The following is a 23,012-nucleotide window of genomic DNA, read 5'->3' as shown; positions in this document are numbered from 1 at the left end:
GGTTTGGAAAAGCTTGCATATGCTATTGTATAATGGCATTTTTTTTAATGAACAGAATACAATCTGTTATTCGTAACTCAGCTTAAAAGTGCGGGGAAGGTTGAAGGTTAACCACTACTCCTACTTGGCGGTTAAATTTATTGCACTCTGGGATGAGAAAAAATTAAAAGGGTTTCGGTCGTTAGAGTAAGTGAAATTCGCGACATTCATACGTGATCCTGATACAAATATGCTCTTCACTGAATTTAGTAAGACCATTTATTTTCCGCTCGATAATATATACGTTCATACGGAAAGAAAGACGGACAAACGGAAATGGTTATATAGACTCTGATTCAATCCTGCACAAGACGGTTCTTATATACTTTGGAAACGCTTCCTCCAGACTGTTAAATACTATGCAACAAAAATATAAAATATATACATATATTTAAATATATATATCACTTTTTAAATAAATTGGCAGTTATCAAAACCTTTCAAATATAAGCGTATAAGTATTGTAGAGCGGGAAAAATCAAAAGACTACACATTGAACATTCCACATAAACAGAAAAAAATGTTTTAAATAAAACAAAAAAAAAACTTTAAAAACTCGAAACCAATTTATTATAACTTACAACATTTTTTGTATAATTTACAACTACAGGCTGCTTGCAATAATCAACAGTTCATTAAAGAAAATAGGTACTATTAGGAGTGAGCATCGACTTCAACAGTTTTACAAAGAAATAAAGGGTTTAACCAAGTAAGGCGAAATAAAATTACATGTGTTTTGTCTTGCTTCCAATACTTAAGTCGTATGGGGCATCTATCATTGGAAAAATTTCAGTTTTCATTGATCCGGCATTTCCCTGTAAAGCGCATAGGCGCTCTTTAAACAGGTTAGTTATGGAAAGTTCCTGCGCTGTTAAAGATGCATTAGCCGAAGACAATGTCTTAGTAATTAAATGGGAAACATTTTCAGTTGGCAATGCTCTAATTGATGGCGACGTTTTCAGCTGATTAGTGATTTCGTTGTCAACATTTCCCCTTATTGCATTCGATTTAAAAGAATTTGTAGTCAGAGTTTCAATGTGCCTTGCAAGTCTTTGTTTTCTTCGGTTTTGACTTAGCCCGAAAATTCCAGAAACCATTCCAGTAGAGCATCCACTATTACTACCAGTCGATGGGGTTGAAGGTGCAGTAGAAAACTCAGGAACAAGTAGAGGATCGGTAACGATTGACTCAGCTGAACTTTCTCGATTGTAATTAAACACAATAGGCAATTGCGTTGTGACATTATAATTTTCTGTAACATCTGTTAAATTTGATGCAGATGTAAGCAAGCGAGAGGTTTCAATGTTAGAAGATGAAGACAATGAAGCATATTCTAAAATAATCTCAGCTGCAGTGCTACAAGGCTCTACGTCTTTTTTGTGGCGAAAGGTTTGCCTTGTCGAATGCCATATGCAAGTGGGTGCTGAATTTGATTCTTCGCAATCGCTTTTAACACTATCACTGTAGGATTCATGAGGGGTGCTAGCAGAGCTGGATTGATGCATATTAACAGATGATGCGAGTTGTAATATTATATCTTCTATTTCGACCAACGTTTTAGGTTTTGCTGAGGTCAAAAAAAAATCGGACTCACTTTCAACATCTGGAATCTTAGAGTGCACTGCATTTGTTTTCTGTGGCAAAATACTTTCATTAGACAGTGCTATAGCAGCTAATGCCATGATAGTATGTGTTGGTGTAGATGTATATTCACCATCTTCCTCTGATGGGAGTCCTAATCGTTGTAAGCTGCGAACATAATAGAGCTCAGCGCTGCTCCATTGATTATATAATCGTTTTACCTCTTCCAGTAAGTTTTCAATAGACTTGCGATTTCCATTTAGTTGTCGTCTTACACTTTCCTCAAGGGCTGAATTAGAGCCATTATTTACTTCAATGTGACTTTGACGTACACTTAACCTTTTCCTAAATTTACCTGAGCTATCTGAGAGATTATCTAGTTTTTTTTTAATGTCGATAAGAATGTTTTTTTGCTCCCTGATAAAATCACACGTGTGTTGTAAGTCGTACCCATCTAGGGCTTCCTTGTTCGATTTTAATTTTGGTGAGTAACAATTTTTGTCGTCTTGTTTATTTTTTTGTTCTGCTCTTTGATGAACGTTAGAAAATTCAAACAAAGGGGGATCTACACAACTTATGCTGTTTTCGATATCTTTAATTAACTTAATATTGTTATTATTATCCTGCGAAGATGGGGTTGACAGAAGCTCATCTTCTCGAAGCATGGTCTTTTTAGATCCCGAATAATGAACCATGTTGAATTTATTCGAATGAAATTCCCGTTCAGCTAGCTGAGACCGAAGAAGCCGAGCGTATAAAAGTTGTGTGGCCAAAAGCTGCTGCTGCGAGCATGGCTGCTGATTTAGCATACTATTCGTATATATACAAGAAAACATTTCATTTCGTTGGCGAAAACTGTCATTTTGCCAATTTTCTATTTCTTCAGCGGTTTGCCAAGGCTGAGAAATTAATTTATTCGGACTTAAAAGAAGTTCGGAAAACGATGCCTCCATTCCGTCTGATCTACTTGATGGTACAATACAAACTTTATCCAAATCATTGCAGTTATATTGTTCTATTTTGTTGGCAGTTAATTGCGTATATTGGTTATTGAACCCACCATCAGGGACCTGGCTCGTTTTCAAATTGATTGAACATTTTTTATCGTGCTTTTTTTGTAGATCCTCATTGCTCTTCTTTTTCTGGTAACTGATTAATTCGTTTGAGTTTAAATTAATTTCACTATTAGTTGTTCCACAGTGTGGCATTATCGGATTTTGTGGGAGCCTGCTGTTAAAATCCGTTCGGTGTTAGTCATTCGTTAACTTTTTGTTTTATATTTTATTTATATTATTTATTGGATAAATTGTATTTCAAAATTTTAAACATTTCTATTAACCTTTAGAATCTTAGTTCACCTTGATGACTCAAATTTAATTAAATTAGTACTTTTTCAAGCACCATTGTACAACTTTTCAACATTTCATACAGGGTTCGTTGTTTATAAAATTTTCTTGCAATATTAATGAGATTTAGATAGCGTAATATTTATGTTATAATCCAGAATCCATGCGTTGTTTTCATTTTTTTAATTATATAGAAATCTCATTTTAATTAACGTTACCCTGTTGCTCGACTGTTGCAATATGAGGTCGTAATTTTTTTTTGTTTTATTTGTTTGTTAATTGTAATTTCCACATTGTGTTAGAGGAAGCCACAATTGTTTTACTTATTTAGTTCACTGTTAATATGGTCAATAATCGGTTTATATACTATCTCCATTTATTCCGACATATTTATATTACTAAATCGATCAACACTATATTAGTATTATTATGGAAACAAAAGATGACATCCTATTTTTAAAACTTATATTTAATTTATAAATACACTTTATATGTAAACACTCGATTTCATCATACACTTCGTGTTATTATTCTACTTGTGTTCTAATGGACAAATCGAATAAAGATTATTTTTTTCATTTGTGTTCATAAATTGTTCTTTCCGGAAATTGTTCAACTATTTTTAGGCATTGATTCCTTTAGATAGATTTTTCGCAAAATTGTATATACTGCCACAACAATTGTCTGATTTACTCTCTTTCGGTCTTTAAAAATAAAACTTAACGATAAAGGTGTACGACGCGGAACAAGAGAGACAAGGACGAGCCATCGGCTCGAAAATAACTGCGTGAGAAACATTGCGCACAAACTTTGTATCGAGCACATGTTTGTAACGAATTTGTAAAAAAAAAGTAATAGATACTATTAAATTTGTTTTTTTTTTCATTCTTAATTCATTCTTAAGAAATAATAAAGTTGTTTAATCTGTATTTTAAAAATATGTACTTCTGTGTAATGTGAATTTTACTGCTGCGTAAATTTACATTTTTACAAGTAAAATCGCAAAATGATGTATTTTTACAAATATTTTACATGAAAATATTCATAGCATCCAATGTTGGTACGACTCTTTTCAAATTTGACTTTAATTTACATTTTTTCTATACGTAATTCCAGATTAAAAGTAACCCATTTTTTAATTTTATTCATATTTTGTGTATGTATGTTAAATTTTTTGGATTTTACCTGGCAACATAACACGTGCAAAACTCAAGTGCCTTCAGATATAGATGGCGCCATGTAATTTCAAATCATATCTACGAATATATATATTTATATATATATGTATGGGCTTCAACAACGGAATACAGTAAACTAAACAATATTATATTAAGCTTGAGTTAAATTTAAATTTTCTAGACCACCTTAACTTAAAGCAAATAATTTAACATTTTGATTTAAAAAATATTATCAAAATATTTTTTATAAATTAGTACTTGAAAATTACATTTTTCGAGGATATATATTAGAAATTTATTTATTCACTGAAAACGGTTGAAAAAATCGGTTGATTCTAAATTAAAGATGTGTAAAACTTCTTATCACTAATCTTAATTGGCCAATTCAACTGTTTACTTGCTCATAATTATGTTCGTTAGTATTAATATGTCTTCGAAGAAAGTTTATTTTCGGTTGTCAACAAAAAATATATTTGTATATATATATATAAATATTTTTCGCTTTTCACAAAGAAGTTTTTTAGACAAATAAAAAACCTACTTTAATACATTTTAAATCCATGCATTTTAAAAAAGGCCTCTAAAGTCCAGTGACTCGACCTAAGAAAAAAGCAAGAGAGAATGCTATAATCGAGTTCCCCGACTATCAGGTACCCGTTACTCAGCTAGTGTGAATGTGAAATTTCATAATTTTTCTGGGATGTCAATAGATATTGAGGAGTAAAATGAAAAAAAATTTTAAAATTGTTCCAAGGCGTGGGAGTGACTGGTTCGGCGGCTTTAGAGCGTTAAAGTGAGCGTGACAAAAATTGAAAATCGATAGAAATTTACAAGACTAATAAATCTAAATAAAATAAAAAAAATATCAACACGTTTTTCAAAAGTGTGGGCGTGGAAGTTTTGTGCGGCTTGTGGGCGTGGCAACATGAGTCAACAATGTGGCGCTGCGTCTTGGTCTCTAGGATCTGTACGGTGAATATCAACCTACTAGCTTTTATAGTAAACAACAATTAAAATAGAAGTATGCAACAGCTAGATGGAAGCCTTTACGATATATATTCTCTTAGTATATATATTTAGTATATATATACATTTAGAATAGATATATTTAGTATATATATATATATATTTAGTACATATATATTTAGTATATATATATTTACTATATATATATATTTACTATATATATATTTAGTATATATATATAGAATACATGTTCCTGATCACTAGCAGAGTAGTTCCGGGAACTAACAAACCTAGAAATGTTAGGTTTCGAAATCATAATAGTTACACTTTTTGTTGAAATTAACATATATATTTATATATATTTTATATTTAGGATATAATTTTTGCAAGGATACAAACAAATGTTACATTTTCAGAAAATATATCTCAACAAATTTTACAAATATGTGTTATGTACTCAAAGTTTAAAAAAGGCTGACGACAGAGGTTTAAAACCGTTATGGATGTTTTTAAAAAATTAATATTAATAATATTTAATAATTTCAAAATTGTATACAAACTAGGTAAAGAAACCGTGCCAAAAAACAGTAAAAACAACCTTTATCAGCACATATAGAATATTCCGTAGCTTGACCTTTTTAAAAACTGTAGTCGATCTTTTCCTACGAAACTTGCGTATTTTTTAAAAAGTAAGCTTAAGCAGTTGAATGAAATAAAAGCGAGATGATTAAAGTTAAGATTTAGTAGGAGAGACATGCACACACACTTTAGATTTAACGTTTCGATCAAGTTGGAATCGAACATTCTAAGTAGTATTTTAAGAACTACACATTGAAACTATGCAAGCGTATGTCGAAAATGAGAATGTTACAATGTTTTTCATCTTTGGGTGTGAACAATATTTTTTAAATAAAATAGGTAAGATTACATTTTTAGAAGTGAATATAATATAGAAGTGAAAATTTTGGGTAGTTGAGCCCAGAATCTTAAAAATGTCGTAAATGTCGTAAGTAAATGAAATACGAAATCAACTAAAAGACTATGATCCGATTTATGTCACTTCGCTCTTGATTTACATTTATTGCTTAAAGCATTTTCAGACAAAGGTAACAACGATGGAAAGAGCTTCACTCAAATTATATTTTAAGGCCTTATCTTAAAGTATAAAAGTAACTTGCTTAGGATGAGTTGTTTTCAGAAGGCAAATAAAATGTATAGCATAATATAATAAAAAAAAAACTGTACTTTATTTTTAAATTGTATATTAAAACAACATTATTTTTATGCTAGTTCAGTTTAAGTAACAAAAGTTTATGTACATTTTTGAAATTATAAGAGCCAGAACTTTAAAAGAAAGGGGTAATAAAATTCGAAATTCATTTTAGGGGTTGGTCCTAACTGCGCAGGCGCTATATCCATGAGAGGACCAATGAGAGAGTTTATATATAGTTAGAGGTCTGTCTATTCGTACCTTATGTGTGCATATGTATTGAAGAAAGCCATTGGTAAATTAAAGATGGCGGATGTAATATTCCCACCCACCAAATAAAAACTTTAAAGCGCAGTAATTAAAAAAAATTCGATACAAAAAACTAAATCATGAATGGTCTTATATAATTTTAACCGAATAAATTGGGTATGCCTAACAATCGGTTAAATAATTAAAATGTTCTTAAAGTACCCGTTTTAAATGTGCGTACACATTGGACATTATAAACAATTTTTTTTAATTTTAATTAATTTTTTTAATTTGTAAGTAGCTTACCTTGGATATCTATTATTCGTTGTTGGGTCCTGAACACCGCATTCTTGTTTAGAGCTAACCCCCACAATAGCAGAATGAGCATTTATAACGTGGTGCGATGTGGCATGTACTGAAGGTAAAAGGCTAGGTGAAAAACGGAATGGAAAATCACTGCAAGTAAAGTGTAAAAAATAGGTATTCTATTCTATTATATGGAAATGTAACATTAAATTTGGGACACGTAAAGCAAATTTAGCCACCACACACATCAATGTTACAAACATATTTAAGAGGTTATTCCGCAAGTTGGTCTGCCGAGTTAACGTATTTTAAGGGAGCTATTGTTGAAAGGGGTGTTAACTTAAAAATTACAATATCTTAGGACACGAGTTTACTAATATAAACTTACTAGTTTTTCCCTTAGTTATCATAGAATATAATTCAAATATTCAAGTGTCTCGCTAGTTTTTATAACTATAACAAATTTTATTGATTTTACTTTGCACGTTATTATGTTACATTATAATTTGCAATGGGAAAAAAATACAAATCACAAATAAAAACTAAAACATTTATCAAAACTGTGGGTGTGATGCTCTTTTGTGGTTTGTGTATGTATATGCATACACATATATATATATATATATATATATATATATATATATATATATATAGCAAGCAAATGGGTACCTACCTATATATATATACATATATATGTATATAGGTACCCATTTACTTGTGGAAAATATTGAATATAGTTAGAGTATGTGAGTATATGTATGTATATGTATATGTATGTATGTATATAGAATGCAGAGTCCTTAATACTGATCCTCAATTCTCTACAAAAATCGTAGGTATACATTTATTGTTACATCCTTTTCGACAAGATCCAATAAATGAAAGCAAACTTAAAAAAACTAAATTTTTATCATTACATTTTTCTAAAATTTACAAGCAAAACTATTTTAAAATAATTTCTTAATTACTATTTGGTTTCTGTGTTAATCTGTAGATTAACTCGTCACGTAATCATAGTTCCGGAATCGTACTTTAAATTAAAAACAATCCACACAGTTGAGCGGTGGAATAAAAATTTTTTTAAAGCAAGCCACACATAGCGTAATACGTAGGTATGTTGCATCAAGACAAAAAATGGATTAGCTCTTTTTCACAAACCTAGACATATATCATAGATTTATTGAAGCATGGGTGGCTAAATACACTTTTAATTTCCCAAAAGCATGATATTACCTTGCAAGTGTAGTATTTATTGGTAGTGAGGAGGGATAAGGAGTTCTAAAACTAGATGCAGAATAAACAGAAGGAGTGTGCCTAAAAATAAATTTATATTAATTTCAACTTAAAGAGCGATTTAAAAAACATACCATGATGCCACTTGAGACATATCTGAACTTAGCATTGGGTAAGGATATTGACCTCCCGCAAATGGGTATAGCGCTGGTCGAGTTAAGCCTGAAAAATAAATTTTGTTATTAAATAAGCCAAGAGTTTTTAAATTCCTCATACACATTTAAAGAATTTTTTGAGTCTTTTCATTTGACATTGATCAAAGAGTCCATCTTGCAATTTTTAACAAAGTAAATTTGTTACGCGTCAAATTATACCTTTGTTTTAATCCAAAGCTATGTTAAATTATATTAAAAATGTTGCAAGCATTTTAAAATGATAATTCATGTTGTCCAACGTTTTTCGACTTTTAAAAAATTGTGTACAGCGGGGAGAAAAAAGAAATTGCTCTCTAATCAACTGTAAAGTAGATGCGTAAATATAGGATTTATAAGCAATTTTCTGTTTCTATCCCTAGACCTTTTATTTTAATTGAAATTTTGTTGGCCTTTCTATTTCATGCTTCACTGTTGTCTCGTATTCTTGCCCCTAAAATATGTTCTATTGTTGTCGTTTTCAAGTTCAATTGTTACGCGTTTCAGCAGGAATCACAACTAAGAAGGGTGACGACACTGTTACTGCAATCACCCGCGGGCTGTACCGCGTACTATAGAAAACGACGGCGAGCATGAATTAATCTATCGACAGAAAAAATGTCATTATTATGTGGTTGTGCAACATGTTTTTAAGCATTATGTTTTTTCCCTTACAATATCCCATTGAAAGGGTCATGCCCTATTAGCAATGTCCTCCCCTAAAATTTGTTCTCGTTTGTCACGCAACCCTTAAAAAGGATTTGCAAACTACTATCAATTTCAATAGGGAAACCATTTTTGAGCTCTAAGTGCCAATACTCGTGTATCATGCCGTATATAAAACGAAGCTTACGTTAACTGAACATAATCTATGCAACATCTTGAATGAGCGATCACCCATAAATACACCATTTTACATTACATTTTATAGCGAGTTTTTTAAAATTTTAAATAAGCTAAAAGTAAGCTAAAAGTAAAAATAAAAGAAGCTATTAAAACGCCTTAACAGGAGTTATATCTTATCAGAATCAATAGCCTAGTTGATCTGACCATCTCTGTCCGTCTGTTCGCCTCGATCTCAGGAACTATTAAAGCTAGAGAGTTTTGATAAGACGTGAAGATTTCAGATGCATAGATGCAGCGTAAGTTTTTTTTCTGAACCCTGGCACGCCCCACAGACCACCCAAAACTGCCACGTCCACACTTTTAAATAATTTTTTAGTTTTTTTTCATATTTTTTAATAATCTTGTAAATTGCTATTGATTTGCCAATAAACTGTTTTGAGCTACAAAGTAATTCTTAATAAATAAATATGCAGTTTTTACTATTGCGCTATGAGCTTTCAATTTTTTTAAGATGTTCCTAGTTGTGAAACCGTAAAATAACCTTTAAACATAAGAAATACACTTTTTTTTAATTTTGAAAGAGTATATCCTTATTTATTCATATAACGGCTCATATTATTACTGTGGATTCCAGTAAATCCAATACAATACCAAACACGATGCAGATTTTGATATAAGGTTTGTGGAGTATAAAAGTTTGATAAAAAGATTAATGGGGGTAGGTTTAGGTCATGTGCAAAGTTCTTTTAACCACTGCACGCAGAGGCGGTCTCTCTGTAGTCCTTAAAAAGGAAAACGCCCCTATTTGCGTTGTTCTATTAGTTCAGCAATTAACCGCTTATGTACAGTGGACCACATACTATTAAAAATAATAAGAAAACAAAAGATAATAACAATAACAATAAAATAATAATCATCATAAAAATCATAATAATATTATTAATAATAAAAATAATAATAATAAAAATAATAATAATAAAAATAAGAATAATAAAAATAATAATAAATATAATTATAACAATAATAAAAATATAACAATAATAAAAATAATAAAAAAATAATACTAATAATAAAAATCATAATAATAATAATAATAATCATAATTATAATAATAATCATAATTATAATAATAATCAGAATTATAATAATAATCATATTAATAATAATAATCATAATAATAATAATAATAATCATAATAATAATAATAATCATAATAATAATAATAATAATAATCATAATAATAAAAATAATACATAATAGTAATCATAATAATAATAATAATCATAATAATAATAATAATCATAATCATAACATTGCACTAAAAAAATATATTTAGTCAAGTAAGTAAGTCTATAACCGTAAAAAAAATCCGCCCTATCTTCCCCCTGGTTCGAGTTTTTTTATTATTCAATTATGAATACTTGATCATTGTAAAGGTTCATAACGCCGCGTAATCCATTGGACCTCTTAAGTGCACGCCTTTTATTTTCGCCGCTGGTCCCCGTTTGATCGGCAAACTAAATCAGCCCTATACCTTGGGTTCACTTTCAACCCACCACAAATTCCATTCAGAGTGCACAAACAACGGGGGAAATTTGGCAGAATCATTGCTATAGGATTAACGATGTATACAAATGAAATCGCATCATACGCAATTATTACTTCATAATTTGTATGAATTTCGTCTATGATAAATAGGGTGAGAAAGTCAATAATTTGTGGGGTTACATTATGAAAAAAAAGAACAAAAGCACTGGCGAACCGCGAACATAAAACTCAAAAGTATTTCTTGTTGGTTTCTATGTGTTATGACAACCGTTCACCAGGAGGGATAAAACAAAAGATAATTTAAAGATTTCAGCACCTTCTTTTTGGAATTTATTTTTTATAGAATATTTTTTTTTATTTTTTTATAGAAAAATCAAACGTAACACTTCCTTTCCATTAAAAACAACACATTTTTTTGAGCGTTCGAAGTCTTATAACTAAAAAAATTCGCAAAGTTTTCTCGAGTATTAAAAATGATAATAAAGATCGCAGTTGTAAACAACACAAGGGGCTTGTGTTATAATAAAATACAACCAAAATATCGTCGTAGCCAAACAAAAGCGTATGTTATAATTATATTATGGGAATTAATACGCACTTACCCATCTTAGGATCCAGTTGATATGGAGGAATTCCGCAATGCGCTGGTGGTGGTGTTGATAACGGATCAGCATTGTGACAAAAAAACGGAGGCAGTCCAATTTTGTTGGCCTAGTATACAAAAAAAAAACCACATAAATCATGTGTAACTAAAGAAGACAAGAGTTATGAAAAATATCATTGAAAATGAATCCTTGAACAAAAGGTACCCAAACACATTATTAGATTATAATGATCAAACAAGAACTCAGAAAGTAGAAAAATGTGTATTAATTCATTAATTTTAGATTTGAAATTAACTTTACGATTTTTAACTGATATATTGGCAAATAAATGGCCACACGTCATGTTTGCATTAATTAAAAAAAGATCATCCGACATTTCTTCTTTGAGCTTGGGATTTTTAATTCTTTAATGTTTTTCATCTATAGCATTTAAAGTGTACAAATTTCAAAATATTGAACGCATTTAAAATAAATCAAGAAACACGGTTGTTTTAAAAATCCGCCTATAAGATATTTTTTAATAAATATATATAAAAGACAAAATTTTCATAACTTACATTTACATGCAAGAATAATTTACATGAACTGCATTGCATAAATTTAATTCAACAGTGTAAAAGCCAAGCTCGCATTTGGTATTTAACGAGACGGAAGACTATGTTGAGTCCCCCGTAAATTTTTTCTTAGCTATAAAACAAACTTTAAAAATTCATTTATATAGTAGACAAAACTTATCCGTAAATAATATCAAATTATTCACCCCGGCCCTGTTTTATATATTAAAATTGTGTAGGTGGGCTTTCAATTGATCACTGATTATTATTATTATTATTATGATAGATAGAATAGTTTACAAAACTAGACTAACTTAGATAGTATAGCATTAGCTACGGGGCTTACAGCTATATTTATTTACAATGTTATTATATCTTAATTTAGTTAATATCTAATTTGGTAACTAATTGCTGGCTTGTTATGTACAAATGCCTGTTTTGTTTTTAGATTTTGTGGTATAATTTAGTTTTTTTGAGGAAAAGTATGAGTTTTTGTATGTTATCTGGATTGGGTTTGCTAAGAAGGTCTAGAGGGTTGGTGTTGTTAAATATATCTTGCTTGGTTTGTAGGAGGGATGGGCATGAGTTAAATATGTGGTTTAAAGAAATATCACCTTGGCAAAACGGGCAAGTTGGTATTGAATTGGGATTTAGGTAGTGTTGGTGGGTTATGTTTGTGTGTCCTAGTCGAAGTCGTATTATTTTTATTTGGTCGAGTCTGGTCCAATTTGGGTGGGATTGTTTAAGGTAATCGCATGGGTGTGAGGTGTTCGTGTTAATAGATTGGTACCATGGACTGCAGTTTATTATGTGTTCTTTCTGTTTTGTCGCAAGGTCGGCTTTAAGGTGTTTTTTTATATCTGTGGTATTTATGTTTGGGGTGAGGATAAGTGGCATACTGCTTGCTGATTTTGCAGCTTGATCGGCTAATTCATTTCCTTTTATTCCTGAATGGCCAGGAATCCACATTATTTTAATTTTAGGTGCGTGTTGCGTTATTAGCGATCGTATTCTGCTTGGGTAAAAGCTGTTATTATTTGTGTTTTGAATTGAATCTACTGCTGATAGGGAGTCGGAGCAGATAATAAATTTGCCTCTTCGGTTTTTAGTAAGTTCTATTGCTTCTAGGATGGCGATTGTTTCGGAGGTGAGGACGGATGAATATGGGGGCAGTATGCCGTATTTCAAGACGTCTGTCTCCGTTGTAATGGCGAATGATATTGTGTAATTAATTTTTGAACCGTCAGTGAATATGAAATTGTGTGTTTTGAGGTTATTCTTTGTGTGTTCGTATAATTTTCTGTATTGGTCTGGAGATGTTTGTTCTTTCTTATGGATTCTAAGTGATGTGTCTATTAGATTGGGGAGGGTCCATGGTGGTTTGTTTTTATGGAGTTTTATTGGTTTGTAGGGTAGATTAAGTTCTAGGCTAAGTTTGATTGTTCGGTCTATTGTTGATGTTTTTTTCTTATTAGCTTTTTTAGGCTTTAAGAACTTATGTATTGGTGTGTTTTTGGAGAGGATTAGGTTTTGGGATAGTTTGGCTATTTGAAGGTCTCGTTTCATTTCTAAGGGGGGAGTATTCGATTCGTAAAGTAAGTTATTTATTGGGGTAGAGCGATATGCGCCGAGAGCTAGACGGATAGCGGAGTTAAACGGTGTTTTTATTTTGTTTAAAATGCTTTTGGGAGCATGGCCGTACAGAAACAAACCATACTCTAGTTTGGCTATAATTGTTGCTTTTGCGACATTAAGTAGTGTATGCGTGTTGCAGTTAAATTTAAGACTAGATAGGCATTTTATTATATTTAGCTTGTTGTGTAGTTTGGGTAGAAGTAGGTTTATGTGTGTGTTCCATTTGTATTTGTTGTTTAAGGTTATTCCTAGAATTTTTAAGGACGTAACGCTAGGAATTTGGAAGTTGTTGCAGCTTATCTTGCATGTGCAGTGACGTTTTCTGCATATGTGGAGGTGTTGACATTTGGATAGGGAAAGCGATGCCCCTGAGTAGGAGCACCAATTTTCTATATCGTCGAATAGATTGTCTAAGTTGAAATTTGTATTTGTGTTTTTGTTGAAATTTATTATAAGGAAGAAGTCGTCGGCATATGCGTTGAATTTAATTTCTTTATGTAGGGATATGATGTTGGATAATTTGTTGAATGCTATGAGGAAAAGTATTACGGATATGGGTGAACCTTGGGGGATTCCGTTGAATAGGGGTAACGGGCTTGATGTATGCGGACCGACGCGGACAGTTATTTTTCTGTTGCTCATGAAGTTTTTAATGTATTTTATTATTTTGGGACCCGTTTTCCATTCCTGCAATTGCTGGATTATGGAGTGCACACCTACTCGATCGAAGGCTCTTGAAAAATCAAGAGTGACGAGGGAGGTGTGCATTTTTGACTTCGTTATGAGATAGTCTACATAGAGTAGACAGTCCGAAGTCGATTTGCCTTTTTTGAACCCGAATTGTTTGTCGTTAATTAGGTTGTTATATGTCACTAGCCACCAGAGTCTTTTCGCAATTATTTTATCAAGTATCTTTGCTATACAGCAGTTGAGGGAGATGGGTCGGTATGAGGAAGTTTTCGTTTTGTCGGTGTTTGGCTTAAGGATTGGGATGATTAGGCTTGTTTTGTAGGCTTGAGGTATGTGGCTATTGAATATTTCATTAAATAGTTTCGTTATTCGGTTTTTTGTTGTGTGGGAGCTATTTTTGATCATTTGATACGAGATTCTATTTAGTCCTGGAGCACATCCTTTTAATGTTTGTAGTGCTGAGCTAAGTTCTAGATACGTTATGTTCTCTTCTATGGTTTGGGCTATTGGAGAGGGGGTGTAGAGATGTATGTTATTTCTATATTTATTGTTCCGGAACTCCTCTGAAAAGTTCCAGTCGCCGGAGAGGTCAGAGAAATGTTGTGCGAATATGTTAGCAATTTCGTTGCTAGCCAATGTAGTCTCGTTATTTACTGGGTTTGTGATGGCATGAATTTGTTTTGCTGGGTTAAGTCCGCAGAAGCGTCTTATATTGGCCCATATTTTGGATGAGGGAGTAGTGGGATGGATGGTTGAGGTGAAAGAGCTGGAAGCTTCTTTTTTCCTCTTTTTTAGTTCGTATCTAAATATTGCGTTTTTGCGTCTATAGTCTAGAATGTTGTCAACAGTAATTGTGCGGTTTAATTTTTTCCAGGCAAGTTGTTTTTCTTTACGTAATTGGTCGAGGTGTTTATTCCACCATGGAACCCTGTATGGATGTGTGTTAGGTGAGGTTTGTGGGATGGAGAGGTTTGCGCTATAAAGGATGATTCTATTGATTAGAGCGGCTTCTTTGTTTACGTTGTGGGAGGTGGGGTATTTCTTGTTGGTTTGGTGGGTAAGAGCGTTGAACTGTTCCCAGTTGGCTTCTTTGAGTTTAAAAAAGGGTCTGTAGAATTTTTGTGGATTGGTTGTTGGGAATAGTGTTGTGATAATAGGGAAATGGTCGCTACCGTGAAGATCGTTTAGTATTTTCCACTTGGCGTGGGGGGCTAGGATTGGAGAGCAGAGTGTGAGGTCTATGTGTGTGTATGTATTGTGTGTTGAAAAGTGTGTGGGAGATTTGTCGTTTAACAGGATAAGGTGCATGTTGTCAATGAATCTATGAGTTATTTTTCCTCGTTTATTTGTTGTTGGGGAGCCCCAGGATGGGTGCCATCCATTAAAATCTCCCGTAATTAGAGAGGGTGTTTGTTGTATGTTAAATGTGTTATGGAGTGTCTGGTTAGTTATGTTTTTGGTCGGAGAAATGTATGTGGAAAATATGTTTAATTTAAGTTTAGATTCTATATTTATGGCTATTGCTTCTATATCGATTGTTATGTTGAGGACAGTGTGTTGTATTGACTTATGCACTAGTAGTGCTACGCCCCCAAATCTGTTGGTGGCAATATTTGTTAATAGTTTGTAGTTTATTGGGGTTGGAATGTTATTAGTGTATTGTATATGGGTTTCTTGGAGGGAAATTATGTGGGGGGAGTATTTTTTGATTAGAATAAGGAGATGGCTGTAGTTGTTTAGATATCCTTTTAGATTCCATTGGATTATAGTTAGGGACATTTGTGAGAAAATTAAAGCTTATAACTTACTTAAAGGTAGTGTTAACGGTTAGGGTTTTGTGTAGAGTTCTATATGGATTCGCTGTCGCTGTTGTTAGTGTGCTTGTTTTTGTGGGCTTTGGCCTTTAGTTTTGATGCTTTAAGGTTTATGGATAGGTTATTGGACTTATCTTTAGGGAAGATTTTTATTTTTAGGTCTTCTGTGAGTTGTGATGAGTATGCCGTAGATGGTTTTCTGGTAGGTGTGTAGTCGGTATCCATGTCTTCTAGTTTGTCGTAGCTGTGGTGGTGGTGGTGTTGGTGTGGTTGGTTGGATAGTAAGGTTGTTTTGGCTGGTTCAGTTGTTGGTGTCTTAGCTGAAGTGTTTTGTGCTGCTGATTTGGGTGTGTGGTGCGGATTTTGTTGTTGTGATTGGGTTGTGTTTGTGTGAATATTAGGTGATGGAGTGTTTGTTGTCCTCTGGGTTGTGCCGTTTGTAAGTGTTTTGGCGTAGGTGTTTTTCGTTTGGAAGCCGTGACGTTCGAAATATATGTGTTGGGCCGTTTTATGGTCAACTTTTTGTGTGGTTTTAATTGCTGTTAATTCCTGGTTTTTTATGAACGTAGGGCATTTGCGGTCAATTGGGCTGTGTTGATGGTCAAGTTCTGGGTTATTTCGGCAATTTAAGCAGTTTTTTTCGTTTGTGCATTTTTCTCCGTCGTTTGTGTGTTTTGTTTCAGAGCAATTGATGCAAGTTTCTACACTTTTGCATATGGGTGTTGGATGACCGAAGCGGAGGCATTTTTTGCATCGAAGTGGGAGTGGGATATAGTCTCGTACTCGGACTGTTTCGTACCCGATTCGTACTATCTCGGGGAGCTTATGCGATTCAAAGGTTATAATTATGAGTCCAGTTTCAACTAATGTGATGTTGTTGGTGTCGGAGTTAGAGTTGGGGTTTTGCCGTTTCATTATTTTTTTAACTTCAGATACTTTTTGTGGTTTTAGTTCTTGTAGAATTGTGTCTTCGTCGATGTGTCTAAGGTCGTTACAGTAAATAACTCCCTTAGAGAAGTTTAATGTTTTATGTTCACTTGCTGTTACATCCTCATCTGCAATTTTTGTTAGTTTTAGGAGTTTTCTGGCTTGTAATTCATTTTTGGTTTTTATTAGCAGGTTGCCGTCTCTTGTACGTTTGCATCCCTCAACTTCTCCTCCACAGGCAAAGTCCACCGATTTTTTTATGATGAATGGTGAAGTTCTTTCGAAAGAGTTGTTGTCATTTCTTTTAATAATTATAAATTTAGGTTCGCCTAATTGGGATTGGTATGTTTTTGAAGTGATTTTGTAAATGTTTGGTGGGTCTGTCATGATTGTTGGTTAAGGGCTTGAGCCCGGATTAGCGGTATTGTTGTTTTTGTTGTTAAGTTTTTTATTTTCTCTTTGTGGTTGATATTTGTTTATCAAGATTTTGCTGATAAGAGTTTTGGGCTTACGCGAAGCGAGGCTTTAGACTGAGAGGCACGACTTATCTCTTCGGAGGTTGAAGTGGTACTGAATTGATCACTGATAATAGCCATGCTATTATACGAGTTGACGAATTAAAGGAGCACGCAACCAATAATAATAACGAGCTGCGATGAGTACAGCGGCAAACAACTCAGTGAAACTGATAATTTCTTTGATGTTGCCGCTGCTAAACGAATATAGAACGTGCCGCCACTATATGCGTTTCTACCCCCATTGGTAAAACAGATGTGAACGGTGTATATTTGTTCAAGTTCTTCCCACATTTGCAAGCTGTTTTCTTATTTTAGCATGAGACCAAACTTTTTAAGTTTTATTTATTTTTTGGTGGGGAGGCGCGCCAAAGTAGTAATTTATCAAATACTTTAAGTGTACGCAATTTACAAAATAGTCAAATATAGAAAAGGCTATTTTCATATTTTGTTTTTGTGTTTTTTAATTCATGTTCTGGTAAAACAGCGAACATGATAATTTAAGTAAAAGACAATGCCTATCGTAATGTTCTTAATTTGGTTCTTCCTTTTTCTCGTATAAAAGACTTTAATTGGAGCAGGTTCTACTGCACTCATAAATTATATATATATTCTCAGTGCTTCTTTAGTGTGTTAAGTAATGAAAAGTATGGCAGAACTAAAGAAAAACAATAGGAACAACCACCAAAGCTAAAACCATGAGTCTTTTTTTATATACTCAAGAGCCACCCCAAATTTATACACCCGTTACTCATAAAGTAAAAGGATATACTTAATTCGTTGAAATGTATGTATCAGATAGAAATAAGCGTTCCGTCCCTTTAAAATATATTCTTGATCAGGATCACTTGCTTTTTTGATTTGCCCGTATAGATCTGCTTTTCTATATGAGCTAAAAATGTGTTTCTTTTTACGACTACGTACAGCACATTACCACGCCCAAGATTCTTCTAAAACGCATTTCCTCTTCGTATATTTTAGCCTTGTACCTTTTATAGTTCCCAAGATCACAGCGTTCACACGGACAGACAGACGTTCGGGACACGGCCAGATCGCTCAACTAGTAATCCTAGCCGAGAAGACATATAGTTTATAGCGTCGGAAACGCATTCTCTTATTGTTCCATACTGTTCATAGAATCTGGAATACCCTACCCTACTCTACGGCTAATAGTTAAAAAATACTTGATAGTAATTATTAATGTTCTAAGCTTTGGTATACCAAGATTTTTGGATACAAAATGTTATATCTTTGTTCTTTAACGGTAATATCGGAAATATTTTTTAAGCGCAAATCGTAAAAGTATGTACAAAATATAAAGAGTAAAGAATAATGTCATAATAACATTAGAAAATCGTGGTATAATAGGATACTATTTGCTTAACACAAGATGGCATAGTTTATAATGCATTAAAATATATATACATATGTATTAGTACTTACCATAGTTACCGGTAAGCCACTTGGAGAACCATTGGCATACGAATAAGGAGAAACTAAGTAACCCATGTTAAAGCTAGGGGCGTGGGTGTCCAGCTTATCTGAAATGTTCAACGAAATTCTTATAAAAATGTACAGACTTTAAACTAAATTATTTTTCTTCCTAAGCGCTGCTTTAATTCGGAAAATAAATCAATTTGATGAACTTTAGAGTTGACATAATAATACCAACATAACAACCGTAGAGTAAATTTCATTCCCGAACTCTTAGTAACTGAGTAACAACTCAAAAGCATCTTGTTTCGCTGTTAAGTGTGAAATATTGCTTTTATTTTATTTCTAAATTATTTTACTCTTTTGTTGTAAACTTAATGTAAGGATATTCTCAAGTTTCGAAGGTAGTATGTATTCTTTTAGGTATCAACAGCAGAGTCGATCTAGACATACCCGTCCGTCTGTAAACGCAACAACGCAAACTAATCTACTCTGACATTCACTAATGCTTTATTTTAATTTCAATGTGGAAAGGACCAGATTTTACAAATTTCCAAAGAATTGGAAAAATAGTAGAAAATTAAAAAAGAACGATCATAACTCTTTTGAAATATCGTTAGAAACATATGTATATAGACATAAATGGACATAAAATCTATAAACGCATTTTGAAGAAATAATGAAACAATGATATTTTAAAAATCCGTTTTTAAAATATTTTTTAACGAAGATATTAGAAAAGAAACCACCCCAAACCTACATTTACATATATGAACAACAGGAACCCTACAGCTCTACATTAAATGAATCTCAGTGTATTATGTTAACACTGACGTACTTGACAGACCAAGCCTTTTCAACTTCATTCTTATCATACACATATATTTTATAAGACTCCAACAGCCAATGTTTATACATAGCCTTAAAACTTGTCAGTTTAACTAGTACGCTCCAATAAGAGCTTCAGGATATAGAAGAATTTCTAAGACGGACATGATCATATCGACCCGGCTAGTGATCCTGATTAAAATATTTATAGTTAATAGGTCGGAAATGTTTAATGCTATATATGCTATAAATATTTATTTAATTAATATGCTATTTTCTGCATCGAATACTTTTTGAAGTAGAGACGATAGTCCACTAAGTTACGAAGCGCACTAGAAAAGTTAGCGAATTGGATATTATATATAAGCAAACCAAATGAAAATCTGCTATAGTAGTCCGATCATAACGAGTATTACAACAATTGAAAGGTAATGCAAAAAATAAAGGGAAATATATAGATAAGAAGAAAGTGTGGTAAATGTGCAAAATATGATATTAGCTGTAAACTCACCCTCAGAAAATATTAAATAATTGTTGTCAAAAATACGCGTGCAATACTTATACAATACAAAAAAGCCGACGCTACGTTTAAATATTCCTAAAACAAGAGACCCTTTTGGGGACCCTTTCAAAATAAACATTTTATCAAAAAAATGTAAAACTAGTGACGTTTGTACCCTTTTTGTTTAATAATGTATTTGGAAAAACAAGTCATCCCATTATAATTATTGCACCGCTACTTATCACTGTTTATTATAATAAACAATAATATCTCCATAAGAAGATAAAACAAACAAAATAATATGGCAAAATATGACAGATGAAACCATTTTAATACCTACAATTGTAATAATTTTTTTATGGGAGGTTTATTACACTTCGTGTAATAATTCTATAAAAACTATTGACTTTTATATATGCACATACATACATACATAATATATAGGTATATACATTCGAGTTCGAGTATACATACATATATAAACACAAAACAAAAGGTAAGTAGCCTGCCGGTGAACGATCTTCATCACCTTGTTAGCACCATGAAACGGTGGATGCCAGGATAAGTCAACGTAGCCGGTTATTTATCCGACGCGCCTTCTTTCCTTAACCCTACTCTACCAATCTACCAATCACTCTTACCTAAGTCCAACATACTCTCTTTAACTTTAACTTTTAGCTCGCTCTGCACCTTAACACAGTCAAATAAAGACAAACGGGTATACTTTGGCTGTATTGCTCAAAGCAATAAAAGAGAAGCATGGCCGAACAATTTATAAGATCTGTTTATATGAAAACTTTAGTTTGCTTATGTTATCATGCATTTCATCTATACCCTTTTTTTAATAATTAAGTATGTAAATACATTTTCGTCTTGAAAAGTGTAGAAGTCAAAAGGAAAGCCATAGTTTTATCAATATTTCCTACTAGTTAGAAATTGAGCTAATAGTCTAAACTATTATACTCAATATACATATACTTACTAAAAACAGGGCTGTGGTCCGGCCTTGAAATTTTGTGACCCTTTTCCTATGTACAAAGAAAAAAACAAATTTTAACCATATTTATGTTCATATACGATGTAAACAAACATATTAGCAATATTCAAATCTTGGAATGATAAATTTATTAATGGAAAGCATTTGAAATTATATTTTTTCCAAATATGAAAAACAATTTTCAATCCAAAAACATATTGAAAAAGTAGAAAAGTTGTTTAGATTTGTGTGATTACTTAAATATCTTTATTACCTCACTTTCAGTTAAATCTATTAAGCTAGACTTTTCTTCAACTAATAAGTTCTCAGATGATATTTTTTCATCCTCGCGATCTCCTTCGTCTTTAAAAATCTTCACTTCATCAGTACTGCATAAATCATCTCCTGATGATCCATGCCTGCTGTGTGTATGAGGCATGATTTTGACGGTTAGGTCGTATTTACCTAAATTGCAAAAGTTACATAGACTCGAAAAACTTCTTTGCACTGCAGAATAATTAAATAATCCATACTCTATAAGGGCATATCTGAAATTAAATTAAAAATGTAAAATTTAATAAATGGCAACTGCTAACATAAATAGTGAAATATAGTGTATATATTAACTACACCCGGAATTGGTAGACTAAAATGGAAAATAAGATTCTCCACTACATGTCTTCAAATCCAAATAATATATATATTATAAAATCTGTCAATGAATAAGAGTTTTGTAAAATTCTTAATTGCCACTGGGTGGAGATCGTGTTAAGTCTGGAATGCAGCAGCTTTGCTGCTTGGATTTTTATAAATACTGCTTAAACAATGTAGCGGTTAGTCGCAGGAATCCTGACAAAGAGCTGATTTCACACCAAATACATTTTATACAATGTTTTAATACATTCAAGTTGCGTTACAACTAGATTTTCTAAAGTATTAACAAATATTATTCAAATGCGTCGAAACAAAGGAGAAATAGTGGATGCGGGTAATCACCGCAGGGTGATTAGGTAAGTCGAAGTCGATTTCCACGACTTTCAGATATCCATTACTTAGCTAGTAAGAACGCTTGGTATTTATTTATTTATAAGTGGAATAAAAAACTTTTCAAAATTTGGCAACCTTTTGTGAGTATGAATAACTAATATGGAAAACAAATATGTAACAAATTTGGCGTAACCAAGCTTAAATTATTTAACTTATCATTATTTTCGATAAGTTCTAAAAATAGTTTAAGTAGTAGTTTAGTTTACAAATACTTTTAGAAGTGATAGTTTCTTTTTCCCAATGATGATAGAATATATATATATATAAATATAAGATATATATAAAAAAAAGCATTTTTAAAAGTGTTAGTGTTGTTTTGGCGTTAGAGTGGGCGTGGAAACATAGAGAGATTCCAGAAACTGCATGATCAACTTTATGCGGACAGTCAGGCAGGATATATAATAATATAACACAGCCGTACAATAATTATATTGATAGGTTCCAAAAAGTCGTTTAAAAACGATTTAGAGGTTGAGTTGGATTTGGAAATAGGGAACCGATTCACAGAACATTTATATTTTTTATTCTAAAGTAGTCACGCCAGTAATAGCGAGGTCTATCTTGTTCATCGTTTTAACATTTGTGGATATTATATTATTGTATTAATTTGTGGATATTATTACGTGCACAGTAATAATTAATGAGGTGAGGTCTATATTTTTTGAACTTGTATATATTATAACCTCTCCGAAAATGAAGAAGTCGTTTAAGTAAAATATACATTTTTTTACTCAATTTCTAAAGTCCAATCTTAACAACACTTTTATTCTGATGAAATATTGCTCGGATATG

General features: G+C 32.3%; 1 protein-coding gene across 9 annotated transcripts in view, besides 5 other annotated features; it reads right to left on the bottom strand.

Moving 5' to 3' along the window:
- pan (pangolin) overlaps positions 1-23,012 on the bottom strand; it is a 44,945-nt gene that overhangs the window by 20,229 nt on the left and 1,704 nt on the right. For 5 of the 9 annotated variants that reach the window (NM_001258476.2, NM_001014685.3, NM_166723.3 and 2 more), the window contains exons 2-9: positions 21,707-21,721; positions 21,448-21,638; positions 21,180-21,225; positions 18,877-18,974; positions 11,296-11,404; positions 8,243-8,330; positions 8,109-8,189; positions 6,876-7,025 (exon numbers count right to left, since the gene is read on the bottom strand). In NM_001258476.2, the coding sequence (NP_001245405.1) occupies positions 6,876-7,025; positions 8,109-8,189; positions 8,243-8,330; positions 11,296-11,404; positions 18,877-18,974; positions 21,180-21,225; positions 21,448-21,612 (737 nt within the window). In that variant the 5' untranslated portion in view covers positions 21,613-21,638; positions 21,707-21,721. Of the gene's footprint in view, positions 1-768; positions 3,688-6,875; positions 7,026-8,108; positions 8,190-8,242; positions 8,331-11,295; positions 11,405-18,876; positions 18,975-21,179; positions 21,226-21,447; positions 21,722-23,012 lie in introns of those variants that run through there. The other 4 variants (NM_001258477.2, NM_166718.3, NM_166720.3 and 1 more) reach the window with 2 other exon arrangements.
- Positions 4,758-5,145: a mobile genetic element.
- Positions 9,313-9,537: a mobile genetic element.
- Positions 12,121-17,488: a mobile genetic element.
- Positions 18,415-18,598: a mobile genetic element.
- Positions 22,193-22,242: a mobile genetic element.

This window comes from Drosophila melanogaster, chromosome 4, assembly GCF_000001215.4.
Source record: "Drosophila melanogaster chromosome 4".
NCBI classification, from domain to species: Eukaryota; Metazoa; Arthropoda; class Insecta; order Diptera; family Drosophilidae; genus Drosophila; species Drosophila melanogaster.
The sequence above is the reverse complement of the archived record's forward strand: the minus strand, read 5'-3'. Positions and strand labels throughout refer to the sequence as shown.